Source organism: Eumetopias jubatus, unplaced genomic scaffold, assembly GCF_037043125.1.
Source record: "Eumetopias jubatus isolate StellerSeaLion01/CBP00866 unplaced genomic scaffold, mEumJub1_p1.0 scaffold_9, whole genome shotgun sequence".
NCBI classification, from domain to species: domain Eukaryota; kingdom Metazoa; phylum Chordata; class Mammalia; order Carnivora; family Otariidae; genus Eumetopias; species Eumetopias jubatus.
In genome coordinates, this window is record NW_028274815.1 from 53373746 (window position 1) to 53387908 (window position 14163).

Consider the following 14163-nt stretch of genomic DNA (forward strand, 5'->3'; position numbering starts at 1 on the left):
CTGAGTGTAAAGTGAAAGTCCTTCCCTGGAAATGGTACAGAAGCAAACAGTGGGCCGAATGGAGTGCTACAGAATCTAGTGGTGGAGGCCCTTTCAAATATCATTTCTTTTTTTTTTTTTTTTAAAGATTGTATTTATTTGAGAGAGAGAGCACAAGCTGGGGGAGTGGCAGAGGGAGAATCAGACTCCTTGCCAAGCTGGAAGCCCTATGTGGGGCTCGATCCTGGGACCCTGGGATCATGACCTGAGCCGAAGGCAGACGCTTAACCAACTGAGCCACCCAGGTGCCCTGTCAATTATCATTTGTGATGTGACCAGGGAAGGTAGATCCCACCTCAGGGGATTAATTATAACTAATCTGAACCAGGCATTTTAACTCCTTTTCTCTTTGCCAGTCATTAGTTTAGGTGTGGACATATGACCCAGCTGTGGCCAACGAGCTGGAAGAGAGGGTCTACTGGAGTGTTTTTTTTTTTTAAAGATTTATTTATTTATTTATTTATTTGAGAGAGAGAGAGAGAGAGAGAGAGAGAATGAGAGAAAGCACAAGAGGGAAGAGGGTCAGAGGGAGAAGCAGACTCCCTGCCGAGCAGGAAGCCCGATGCGGGACTCGATCCCGGGACTCCAGGATCATGACCTGAGCCGAAGGCAGTCGCTTAACCAACTGAGCCACCCAGGCGCCCGGAGTATTTTTTTAAAAAGATTTTCTTCCCTGATTAAGAGAGTTAATCTATGTAAAGAGGGCTCTTTTCCCCTCGATTCTTTTCTTTCCTGTTTGGTATGCTGTAGAGTGAAAACTTAATGTCAAAGGCTATGACAGTCAACTTGAAATCATGATGAAAAGCCAGTCCACTGAGAATGGCAAAGAAGAAGGAAACAAGGCCTGGATCCTTGAGGACATTATTGACTTTTGAGCTAGCCTGGGAACCACCCATTTTCAGAGTATCATGTGAGATAAGAGGTTTCCTTGTTTTGAACAACTACTGTTGGCAGGTACTGTCACTTGAAGCTGATTTCCTTCTAACAGAGCCTTGGTAAATCATGGAGGAGTTGGTACATTAATTTTACTGCTTTTTTTATTTGTGGCAGATGGTGCCAAATACCAATCTTAAAATGAACACAATATATTTTTAAATTAATTTAGCCACTTTTTCAATCAAAAGTTAATTTAGAAGGTGTAGTTTAATCAGGTAAAACTTTTTACTTTTGAATTTTTAAATTATACTTTGTTTTCTCCTAAATGGTCCACAAAAAAAGAGAAGTAATCATTCACATTAAGTTGTATTTGGTGAAAACAAAAATTAGTCCCCCAAAATGTATAAAATCTTGCAAGTATTATTGAAAACCTTTATAAACATGGGAAATTTGAAACTCAGATTGTTGGCCAAGAGTCGGCCAAGCACTTGGAGGATTTTTTGCTAATGAGAATTAGGATGGAGCGCTATCCAGAATGACAAGGAGCAAAATATTTAAAAATAGCAAACTTTCATTGGCATTCACTATGTGACAAACACTATTATAAGCACCTTACATTTATGAAGTCATTTAACCCTATGAGATCGGTAACTATTACTGTCCCCATGAGGCACAGGGAGAAGTACATTTTCCATTGCCATACAACTTCAGTGGAAAAGCCAGGAATATGAACCCTGGCATTCTGGCTGCAGACCCTATATTTTGTCTTAAGGGGATTAGACCCACATACACCTGATGGAGGAGAGCATTCCTTGCCTTCATAGGTGCTGCTTTCTAGTGGGCCAAAGTCTTCCATCTTTTATTTGTTCCTGACTCTAATGAGCCAAAGCAGTGGTATGTGCATATGTGTCCTTCCCTACACCACCACCCTTTTTCCAGCAGTAGGAAGCTAGTTGCTCTTCAGTCCGGTGGGAATTTATATCCCTTTGGGAAAACCCAACTTTATACTCCATTTCCCCACAACAGAGTTATCTATGCAATCTTGAAAGGGTTCTTGCAGGCTATGCAGAAATGCCTTTGTATCACCTGAAAGAAACCAGGAAATAGTATTTTTTTTTTTTTTTCTGTCACCTTACATTTCTAGTGATCTTTCAGCCCTGGGCAGTTCCATGAATGGTCTGTTTCCATTCCAGCTCTGATCACATTCTACAGAACAGAAACAGTAGATAGGACCGGTTAATCTCATGGTTTCCTATTTGTGGACAATTTCTAGGCAGTAGAGTCTAGCAGAGCTAGAAAACTCTGCCCCAGGTTCTGCCTATTGGGAAAAGTTGGAGGCACCGCAGAGAGGAATATAGGGGAATATACTAATTCTAGTGGGAGTCCACATCCTTTGTTCCTAAGCTTGAGGTTTCCTGGTGGGGCAGTCAAGGCTGTGTTCACCTGATGTAGTGGGCATCTTTTGTTTGTGTCTTCCAGGTGTCCCTTCATTTTTTAGAAACACCTTCCCCTTTCCTTTGAGGAAAAGGAGTCTACATGGTGCTGGGGGAATTGCTGGCTCTCTTGTTGGCTCTGTGTGCCTCTGGTGACTATGTGGCGCTGGTCAAATTGTCTAATCACAGTGTCCTGCCTTCTACCACACGAATGAGTGGGACATAGGAGTCTGCATTGGACCCATCCGAATCCTTGCCTAGAATATGAAAAGTGAGGATGGAGGAATAGCGTCTCTCCCCTTGGACTGCAAACTATAAAGATGTGATTCCAGAGGTGTTTGAGGGTCATTTCCCTGTGCATAAGGTCAGGGAGAGAGAATCAAAGGGAGTTCTCACAATACCATTTGTGTCCCTGGATACAGGTGTGCCTGAAGCTGTGCCCCTGTCCTTTCCAATGACATTAGCCATTAAATCCCCTCTTTAGCTACTTTGAGTGGATTTCTATTCTTTGTCATTAAAAGCTCTATCCTTCAGAAATTTAAAACAAATTTATATATTCAGCACTGAGAAAATCAGGAAGATCAACATTAAGTAGATGTATTAAGGTTCTCCAGAGAAACAAAATGAATTGTATCTATCTATTTATCTCTCTATAAGTATTTATTTCAAGGAATTGGCTCATGTAATTATGGAGGCTGGCAAGTCTGAAATCTTCAGGGTGGGCTGTCAGACTGGACACAAGGGAAGAACCAATGTTGCAGTTGAAGTCCAAAGGTTGATTGCCGCCTAATTCCTTCTTGCTCCAGGGATGTCAGTCTTGTGTTCTATTCAGGTCTTCAACTGATTGTGTGAGGCCCACCTGCATTATAAAGAGCAATCTGCTTTACTCAAAGTCCACTGGTTTAAGTATTAATCTCATCCAAAAGTACACTAACATTCACAATAGTGTTTGACCAAATATCTGGGCACTGTGGCTCAGCCAAGTTGTTACATAAAATTAACCGTTATAGAGGGCAGAGTTCGCTTTCATCACCAACTTATTTCTGATTCCTTCTTCCATATCTTGGCCATTTCTTTCTGCATTATCATACTCAATTCCACATGCCCTTATGTTGTCCCTTTTTTGACCAGTGTCATCAGCCAAGGTGATCTCTCCAGATCTGCCTTCTTTCTGGTTTCAGAATCAACTTCATCCACATCAAAACTCTCATTTCCTCAGTGACCTTTTCATACCTGGTATCCAAATAAGAATTAACTCTATATGTAGTGTCACTGTAAAGTGTTAATAGAAGATAATGACTTACTGTAGACCTCCTGGGGGAAGGCGAGGTGCTCTGCCTCAAATATAGAAATACAGATAAGAGTTTAGGCAATGTGATAGGTAAGGAGTGGAGGTAATTTTGGACAAAGGAACTTTGTGGTCACCTTATAATCCCATTTTGTGACTAGTTCTCTATAGTTATGCCCTATGTAACATATGGTTACCTTTTTAATGCTTCCTTTCAAAAAAGAGCACACGCAAAGATGAAAAAAGCATCGTAGTCCATTCTTAGGGAATGAGTTCAGTATAGCTAGACCAGAAGATGCTTGCTTGAGTAGAGTAGTGGGAAATGATGCTGATAGAACCGGCAGGAATGAAATCCTGGGTAACTGTGTGTGTGTGTGTGTGTGTGTACATAGGAGTCTGGACTTAATCCTGTAGCTGAAGGGTACCCACCGAATTGGAAGCAGGGAGAAACAATTAGATTTGTGTTTTTGAATGGTCACTTTGGTGTGAAGGTATATAGGATGAATTGGGATGGTGGTGGAACCAGAGGGGTTCACGGAAGGGGTCTTGCTGAGGCCCTGACTGGTGCCTTTTATTCTATAGGCCTTAGTAGCTCCATCTGTTTCTTCTTCCTTTGATACTTACCACCATCTTCTCTGCCCACTAGGGTACATTTCTCCACAAGACTCCCTAAAAACTGGGACATTTGTATCCCTGCTCCCCATATTCTTGTTACGCACAGGCCTTTCTTTTTTTAATTGAAATATAACAGACATACAACATATTAGTTTCAGGTGTACAACAGAATGATCGGTTATATGTATATATTGCATAAGAATCACCACAATAAGTCTTGTTTACACTCATCACCAAATATAATTACAATTTTTTTTCTTATGATAAAAACTTTTTAAGATCCACTCTCAGCAACTTTCAAATATACAATGAAGTATTATTAACTATAGTTACTATCCTGTTCATTACATTCCCCAGACCTATAACTGGAAGTTTGTATCTAGGCATTTTTTATTATAATAATTTTATTGCTATTTGTTATTGGAATTCAGGTAAGGGATAACAAAAATCACAAACGTGAGGACATTTAAAAATCTTTTTTTTAAGATTCTATCCATTTATTTGAGGCAGAAAGAGTGTGCACAGTGCACACCCAAGTGGGGTGAGGGGCAGTGGGAGAGAATCTTTAAGCAGACTACCCCATGAGTGGGGAGTCCCACATGGGGCTTGATCCCACAACCCATGAGATCACAACCTGAGCCGAAACCAGGAGTCTGAGGCTCAACCTACTGAGGCACCCAGGAGCCATCTCCCTGCCCCCCCGTTTAAAAATCTTATAAAGCTATTTTAATTACAGTTCCTTTTCTCTAGAAATGGCAGCTGGAAACCCTAATGGCCTTCTGCCCATCAGGCTATATGGCATGGGGGAGACAGAGCCATCAGGTTTAACAGGAGAAATCTATGAACAGAGAAATGGACTTAAAGAGATGATGACACCATCCTTACCGTCATTCCTTTTTTTTTTAAAGCTTAGTTCAGAACTTTTGATGAGGAGAGAAAATCCTTTCCATTTCTTCAGATGTTTGAATTAGACCCAGATGTCTCCTTTCCTTCACAGATCATTTATTTTCTTCTCCAGCCCCTATTCCCAAAGGTCCAGCTAAGGCAAAGCTCTATAGAGATGGGGGTCAAACAGAATTCTTTCATATTAGTGTCTTGACTGGAGCATAGTTATAAAGGGCTCTTTGTTGCATTGGGTTGGGAAAATATTGACTTTCAAAGTTTCTCTCAACCTCCTCTTGCCATACATCCTGGCTGGGCAGAAGGCCATTGGGCTTCTAGTTGGTATATCTAAAAAAATGTGGAACCCACAGTATTATTAACTATAATCACCAAGGAGTCAAAGTGTGATTGAACAACACCTTTGTGCACTGCTAGCAAACCTGATGATGACACAAAGAAAGTGCCAGCAGTAGCACCAAAATTCTCATGCTCAAACTAAAATACCTTTGAACCCCTTGCTTTTCTCTTTGTTACCTTGACTCCTTGGCAATATCACTGCAGTCTTACTAGAAACTCCTAGATGAGGGTTCTGAGGCTAAGATGTACATCCACAGTCTTTTGCCTCTTGAATCAAGAAATGTGTTGTCTATTTAACAAACAGCTCACTGTTTTTTTAACTTTGCTCTGGGGTCATTTAGGGGCTGAAGGGCCTGAAATATTAAAGGGCTCTTAGGTGATAAAGACTTCGATTAGTTAAATGTAACATTTTTCTAGCCTCTCTTTGAGGCAAGTAATAAAAAGGCATTTATTTTTCCCTCTAAGAAAATCTGAAAAGCCCTTCCTTCGTTCACTTGATCATATAACAAGTCATAGGAGGTCAATTCCACTAATATGGCTTTTTTCACTCCTTCAAAAACATTTTTTTAAGATATTTTATTCTTTTATTTTTTTAAGTACTCTCTACCCCCAATATGGGGCTCAAACCCATGACTTTGAGATCAAGAGTTGCATGCTTCACTGACTGAGCCAGTTAGGTGCCACAAAAACATTTTGATCCATTATTTTGTGCTAGGGTTTATACTAGGTGTTAGGTATGCAAAGGCTTGTTCTAGCCTCAAGAAACAGCCTAGGAGGGAAATACACACACACACACACACACACACACACGTCAGAAGTATATTGATTTAAAGGGGGCAGGTCAAAGAATGAGAGCTTAATCCATGTCCTTAAGTCTGTCTAGGGAGAAAAAAATAGGTTTTCCCCAATCGGGTGGGGATTCCATGAAGAGTAACTAATGTGTACAAAATATTTGAGAATGTTGGCGCAGTAGGGAAACGGTGTAGCACTGTTGGGAGTGTAAAGTGCTGGAAGGTGGGGTAGGAAGAGAACAATGGTGTGAGGTAAGCCCAGATAACTAGGGTCAGAAATCCATGCCATGTTCTGTATGCCAATCAAGTTTTTATTTGATCCTAATCTAGAGCCATTAATAGTTATGATAACCATCTACATTTGACTAAAGATACCATTTAAATCTTCCTAGAGCAAATGCTTGGATAATAAATTCTCAGAAACATCATCTCTCTCTGATTAAGTCTCTCTTGGCAGGAGTGGTGCATTAATTCACAGAATTAATCGTCAGTGAGTCAAACGTAAGGCTGTCAAATCTGGGCAATTCCTAGTCTTCTCAGGTGGGCCATCAGAAGTCTGGGCCAGAAGTTTCACAAGCCCAGGAGCACAGTGTTGTATCGTTGAGCTTTACATTCCCCCACCCCCGAATCCGCTCTGCCAAAATCTGGGGGTTAGGGAGGCAATGAATGGGAGTGGGGTGGGGTGCGGAGGGCGTTAGAGGCCAAGCATATTACACAGAGCTTAAGTCCGGAACTGAATTGCCTGTCACCAGAAAGACTGGACGAACCTGAACGGCGCTTTACATCCAGAATTTTGGTTCCCTTCCTCCCTACCTCATTCAGTTTTCTTTGCAATTTTTCTTCAGCCTTATGTCCCTTTCCAGCCTGACTTGTTTATTTGTTCCCCAGAACCCCCTTTTCAGGTCTCCCGCTTTCTTCCCCTTTCGCCGCCGCTTCGTAGTCTGCCGGAGCCTGGGGCCTTGGGTTGCATTGGGCGCGTGCTCCAATGCTATTTGCTTTGCTGACAATTCCATCCTCCTCTTTCCTTAACGTTCCGTCTTTCCCTGCCAGCCGCTGAGTTTCTTCCTCCCCCATGGCGTGGTTCCTCCAGCTGCTCGCCCGGCGGCCGGGCGGCTCCAGGAACCCCAAGCGGATGCGGCCGCTGGCTGGTGCCACGTCTCAGTCGCCAGCAGGCCAGCGCCTGCGTGGGCTCGAGGGCGGGGCGGGGCGGCGCGGGGAGGCGGGAGCTGCGCGTGAGCGGCGCGGACGAGGCCCAATGGGATCCGCGGGAGGCGGCGGCGGCGGCGCGGTGCGCGCCGAGGGGCGGGGCCCGTCGGCAGTTGCGGGCTAGCCCGGGAGGCCGAGAAGGCTGTCGTTGCTTCGGCCGTCGCATCCCCGAGGGAGTCGTGTTGGCTTGCCCCGGGCCCCCAAGCTCGCGAATCGCCCCCGAGGCTCGTGTGCGCGCTCCCGACCTCGCCAGCCGTTCGCCGCTCGCCCGCGGACCGTGCCTTCTGCATCATGTGCGGTAAGGGGGCTGCGAGCGGGGGGCGTGTTGCGGGGCGGTGCTGGGGTGCGGTGCGGGCGCCGCCGAGGCCGGAGGCGCTGGCGGGAGCGGGAGTGTGAGGGTGTGAAGTCTGGGTGCTGGGTGCGGAGGCCGGCCTCTGCGAGCGGGATGGGGGTGGTGGACCTAGGAAGGCACCTGAGAGGAGGGCGGGCTCTAGAGTGGATCTGGGGGGGCCAAGGGGGACGGTTTTTCGCGGAGAAGGGAACCAAAATGTAGATAGATGTCTTGGAAAAGGAGAGAGGGCCGAGGGAACTGAGGTGTGGAGCGGTTTGCCTTCAAGAGTCCATCAGGTGAGTGAGGCAACCTGTGGAACATCAGGTGAGATCGCTTGAACTTATCTTCCTTTCTTCTAGGTTTTATCTTTTTAAAAATACTTATTTTTAGTTGCTTTCTTTCGGGCAGGCCCAATAGAAACAGAACTATATACAGCTAGAACTACAATGGCATTCCACGTAATCTTACTTCCTGCCGCCCCCTGTCTCAACAGAAACCATTTCCAATCAATAACTTGGTGAGTGGGCTTAGACCTAATCCTGTGGTGGAAGAGGCCCGAAAGTGACCGTAACATGCGTTATCACGTGCACATGCACCCATTTAAAACACCTATGAACACCTTTTATTCCATGTTTTGGGACTTAGTAGTTTTAATATTCCCTAAAACTGTTAGTAAAGGGGACTGTTAGAATTATATCTGAAATGATTGATAAACTCCAAAATAGGTATTTACTTGGCCATTGTCGGTGGAAAGTATTCCTGCTGCTTTTATTGAAATTTATAACTAACCTTACACCTGGAAGAAGGAACCCTTTTTTAAGGGAAGTAGTATTGTAATAGAATTGAAGCTATCTGGGAAACTTATTCTTCACAGCCTTTTGCAAGAATATCCTGGGAGGAGGTGGCTTGTACTCATTAGTGTATATTTTTCTTGTATTTAACTTTATGATAATTTCAGCTTCCAAAAATGAGCAGTTTTAAATTTAGCATAGATTAAAAAAAACACTCAAAACAGAAACATCTATAAATAGTTTCTGAAATTATTAGATTAGAGCTGACTTTGGAATCAGTTATACTTTAGCTGTGCCTAGTTAGTAGAGTGGTTTTGAAAAACATTATTTAGGTTGTAGCTGCGAAGTAGTGAATTTGCAAACTGTTAATCCCCAAGATGCTTCATTTGGTAATTAACTTTTCCTAAATGATGAGGTGTGTGCCTAGTTAAGTACGTGGCTTTCTGGTTGCGGGTCATTTCTTCTTCATCTTGTTTCAGGAAAAAAAAAAAAAGTACCATAAAAGGAAAAATCAGATTTGCTTTAGAAAGGTTCAGATAAGGGTGAGGCTTTGGGGTGGAGACTAGATAAGTAGGAGTTTTCACGCAGCCAATATCCCCATTTCATAGTTTTATTGCCGAGGAAACCACCAGTTAAAAGGAAATATTTGAAGTATTTGAAACATTTCCAAGGTCCTGCTTTTAATCCGGAACAGAGTTTTGCATGATTCCAGGAATAGAGTTCAGAATTTATTTCCTCTTTAATGTAAATTCTGAAACTTAACTGTTAAAAGGATGACTATTTATTTATTTAAATATTTTATTTTTTTGACAGACACAGTGAGAGAGGGAACACAAGCAGGGGGAGTGGGAGAGGGTGAAGCAGGCTCCCCGCTGTGCAGGGAGCCTGATGCGGGGCTCGATCTTAGGACCCTGGGATCATGACCCAAGCCGAAGGCAGACGCTTAACGACTGAACCACCCAGGTGCCCCTGACTTATTTATTTTCTTCCCATATCTCAATCATTGAAATAAAATTTCTAGGCAGGGGAAGTGAGTGGGAATGAGATTAGATAGGAAAATTTAGAGGTTTACCTTTTTCATTTTAATTTAATTCCAGTATAGTTAACAGTGTTACATTAGTGTCAGGTGTACGGTGTAGTGATTGAGGGATTCCATACCTCACTCAGGGATCATCATGGACAAGTGCCCTCCTTAATCTCCATCACCTATATCACCCATCCCGGACCCATAGAAGTTTACCTTCTGATTACCTGCTGCCTATTCCAAGTTTTTCTAAAAGATTATTTTGTTTCAACACTTTACAGTGTTGAAGCAGAAGAATGAAGGCAGAAAATTCTGATACGCTTTTTCCAATCAGATACACTGATAACACTGTCATAGTGTTTACCAGCTTATGTTGGGATGTTAATAATAATCAGGAAAAGAAAAAGATTCTACAGTCAAGTAAATTTGGGAAGCAATAGATTAAACAGTGTTGAACTGGCTTTTTTTTTTTTTTGGAAGGTTTCTTGGAACCTTTAGTGGGCTAGTAAGTGTTGTAAATCTCCCAGAGAAGAATAATAGTGTGCCTGTTTTCCAAATTTATTTTATCTTCCTTTTATTTTTGGTTCTTTAGAATACACTTTGTCCTTTTTTATTTGTACTACCTTTTGTTTTGGTGAATGGCAAGTCACTTAAGCTACCCACAGCTTTTAACAGATTGTACTGTTGTGGTTTTTTAAAAATTTTTTTTAATAAATGTAGGGTTATACCCTTCTTTTTTTCTTTTGATTTTTTTTTATTACTCAAAACTGCATTTTTAAATTTAGCTTTCTGACTCTGTGCTTGTTGCTTCAACACGTTCAAAACACTGTTCTCCTCAGTAAACCTAGCATGCTTGATCCAGTCACTGACACAACACACATGGAATCACCGCAGTCTCTGCTGATGTGTTTTTTCCGTCTTAGACAACCTCATAAGAACTGTAGGTCTCACAGCACAAACGCCTCGAAAGTTGGCCTGGGCACATGCCACATGTGGATTTTGGTGCTTTTCCAACCTCCTTGGTATAAACGTAAACAATTCTATTACCAGGGGTTTGGGACAGCCTAGTTTTGTTAGAGCCTGTATTTTGGACAGCCTGTGATGGTATGTCATACATGGGACCATTCTGAATGCCTCTAGACATTGTCCCTGGAAGAGCGGGTATACTCTCTGATCCAATGGTGTATATAAATGGAATTTTTTGTAAATGGAGCCATATTTAAAAGCAGTAAGGGACCTTATAATTTAAAAGTATCCTGAAATGAATCCTTAAAAAGATTTTTGTAATAATACTATCTAATAGCTTTGGAGGTAATTGAGGGTTGCTGAGGCTGGCTACTAGGATAAATTGTAAAACCAATTCTATTAACATATCCTTGGAAATCATACTGGATATAAAGTAGTTGTGAAAGAAAATAATTTATTTCTTAATAAGTATTTCCTCAGTTGTGTTCCCTGGAAAGAGAGAAGTTAATAGGTGCTGGTTATGAGCAATAGAAGGTGGGAAAGAGTTTTATAATACAAGTGTGGGAAGTTCTGCTTTTGGAGATTCACAATTAGTAAGATAAAAGTTTCTAGAAAGTTCTACAAATAAACCTGTTAACTTTAACTCCATATTTCTTAAACCTTTAATTATGGAACATTTCACCTTATCCCTATTTAGCATCCTGCAAAGTAGTGTTCTCTTTCTGTGGTTTAGGAATTTTTTTTTTTATATGTTAAGAGTATGTTTAATTTTATAAAGGAATTTTTGGCTGTACATTTCAAATACCTAGAGAGCATTAGAAGATATTTGAAGTGATGGCTTTATATAGTTGGTGCTTTGTCCTTCGGAGAGATAACCAACATAAGGGAATTGCCTTCAAGGAATTGCTGTCTGGTTGGAGGGAACAGTGAATATGCAGGTGCAACACAAGGTGTGCAACAGCTGTGAGTGTTAGTAGGCATTTCTTGTTAATTGTTCATTGCCATGTTCTGGTCTACAAGTGGGTTGAATAGAAATTCAGAGACTAGTTGGGGGGGGGATGTTCCAGGTAATGGGGCTGTACTTTTTTTTTTTTTTTAAGTAATCTCTACACCTACTGTGGGGCTCGAACTTAACCCCAAGATCAAGAGTCACATGCCCTGTGGACTGAGGCAGCCAGGCACTCCAGCAGCAGTACTCTTAGGTTGAGGAATAGTGCCAGCTGGTAGAGAATTAGTGCACTGTGAGAGGTATCATTGGTGGCATTTACCCAGCAGTGAATGGAGGCAGAAATAGTTTGAGAACTGTTGCCATGGGGTTTGAAAGAAGAAGTAAAAATTCCAGGAAAAGGGGCCAAAGAGCAGTGATTAGAGGCAGAAGAGTTCCAAAGGAGTGTATTGACTTGGACAGAATCTGCAGACGTAGAAGGTCATTCATGTTTAATATTGCAGAGAGAAATTAATTGCATTTGGCTGTAAAGAAATGATTAGAGAAGTTGAGTATATGAAGGCAGAGGCACCTGAGTTTGTGTTGAGGAGGGCATGCATACCAGCAGAGGAGGGAGTATTGTGGAACTGAGGTACCCTGATAGAGTTGAAAAGTTGAGTTCTAGAGCTGTGGTTCTTGACCTATAAGCTGTGAAGTTATTATTGGTTTTCACAGATTGATTCATACTCTAAGCATTGTCTGTAAAGTTGTACAGAAGTTCTAGATCATTGGATAATAAAATATTCAACCCACTATTGTGTAGGATCCTCAAAATATTTTGATGTAATATAGGGCGCCTGGGTGGCTCAGATGGTTAAGCGTCTGCCTTCGGCTCGGGTCGTGGTCCCAGGGTCCTGGGATCGAATCCTGCATCGCTTGGGAGCCTGCTTCTCCCTCTGCTTCTCTCTCTCTCTCTCCCTCTCTCCCTCTGTCTCATGAATAAATAAATAAAATCTTTAAAAAAAAAAAAGGTTCTGTTTTTAGAAAGTTGAGGAGTCGCTTATCAAGAGTTAAAGGTAGGAGAGACTGGCTTCAAGGAATAGTGTGTGAGATATATTTCTCTATTTCGAGCTCATGGGGAAGGATAAGGCACCCTGGAGTGGGTTTGCCCAGAGGAAGGGGCCTGTGCCTTAGGTGTTCCAGAGGTGTCTGGTGAGCTCTTGTTGGCCCTTGGAAATCCAGGGGAGAGGGTTGTGGATCTCTCACCAGGCTGTATCTGTATCCACAGCATGTCTCCAGGGTGAACAGCCTCTGGCATGTTGGAACCATGTAGGAAGGGTAGGAGGGTATATACTGTTAAGATGAAGATGAAAGCTTCAATTCTGTGAGAATCTACCAGAAATTGAGAATCTGGGAAGAGAGAAATGGAGTAGTCTAGATTCTAGTTTTAGAATAATATCTGGGGAAGTTTGAAAGTTGGACAAGCAGTGAATTAACAGGATTGGCCAGCTGTTGGGAGGGCCCATACAAAAGTGGGCCTGAAGTGGATGGATGGACTTAAAGTGGATGGACTCTGATGTAGGCCTGCTCAGGGACTCAGGAGTAAGAGCATGGTGGGCCCAGAGGGGCTGACTTGTCAGGTTGCTGAAAAGTTGTAGTCTGATGAGATTGGTTAGATGGAAGTGGGAAAGATGGAGTGTTTGAAGGCTTGTGAGCAGGAAGTGCATGCTTTTTCTCAGGAAAGATGATGCCATAGGTAGGCTGTGAGGGAGTGTGTAATTAGAGATGTCAGGGTTTGAACAGTGCTTTGAGTTCCAGAGTGTTAAATGTGCAAGAGAGAAGTGTTACGGAGCTCCTTCCAGTGGCAATGTGTATTTACAACAAAGTAGGGCACACTTGAACCAGCATTTATAAAGAGGGAAAAGATTTTAAATAATTAAAAAACAGTAATAATTGAAATTCTTCATTGTGTCACTCCAAATGTTATAATTTTTTCTTGGTGTTTTTAGGATTGTAGAAAACATAATTTCAATATTTCCTCTTTTTAAAAAGGAAACTTGTGTGTAGGATATGCCTCCATGATTATAGTATTGAATATGTTTTATGATAAGCATCAAGTTTTGATGTGTATACGTTTAATTGCAGCATTGTTTGTAATTACAAAGAGTTAGAAAAACCTCAACAGGAGGGAAATGATTAGGTAAAATAAATCTATTATGGAGTAGTACACAGCCGTTAAATAGAATAGGGTGGATGTGTATATACTGACATAAAAAGATATCCAACATTTTAAGTAAAAGAAACAATATAGGGTGCCTGGGTGGCTCAGTCGATTGAGCGACTGCCTTCGGCTCAGGTCATGATCCTGGAATCCCGGGATCGAGTCCCACATCGGGCTCCCTGCTCAGCAGGGAGTCTGCTTCTCCCTCTGACCCTCCCCTCTCTCATGTGCTCTCTCTCTCTCTCTCATTCTTTCTCTCAAATAAATAAATAAAATCTTTAAAAAAAAAGAATATATATTTAAAAAAAAACAATATAGAGTCATCACATTTATGTGTTAAAAAAAAGTGCCCTCTAAAACCATGTTCATCTAGCTTTATGTATACTAAAGGACTGTACATATACATAGGTTCATAGCT

General features: G+C 42.0%; 1 protein-coding gene and 1 pseudogene across 2 annotated transcripts in view; one reads left to right on the forward strand and one right to left on the reverse strand.

Moving 5' to 3' along the window:
• Positions 1-3016: 3016 nt before the first annotated feature.
• LOC148163534 (uncharacterized) lies at positions 3017-7780 on the reverse strand (annotated as a pseudogene). The gene is made up of 2 exons (XR_015768943.1): positions 7095-7780; positions 3017-3207 (listed from the first exon to the last, which is right to left on the reverse strand). The product of XR_015768943.1 is annotated as an uncharacterized LOC148163534 (transcript).
• Positions 7706-14163, forward strand: part of GFPT1 (glutamine--fructose-6-phosphate transaminase 1) — a 56936-nt gene continuing 50478 nt past the window's right edge. The window contains exon 1 of the mRNA XM_028116292.2: positions 7706-7785. Within this exon, the coding sequence (XP_027972093.1) occupies positions 7779-7785 (7 nt within the window). The 5' untranslated portion in view covers positions 7706-7778. The remainder of the gene's footprint in view (positions 7786-14163) is intronic.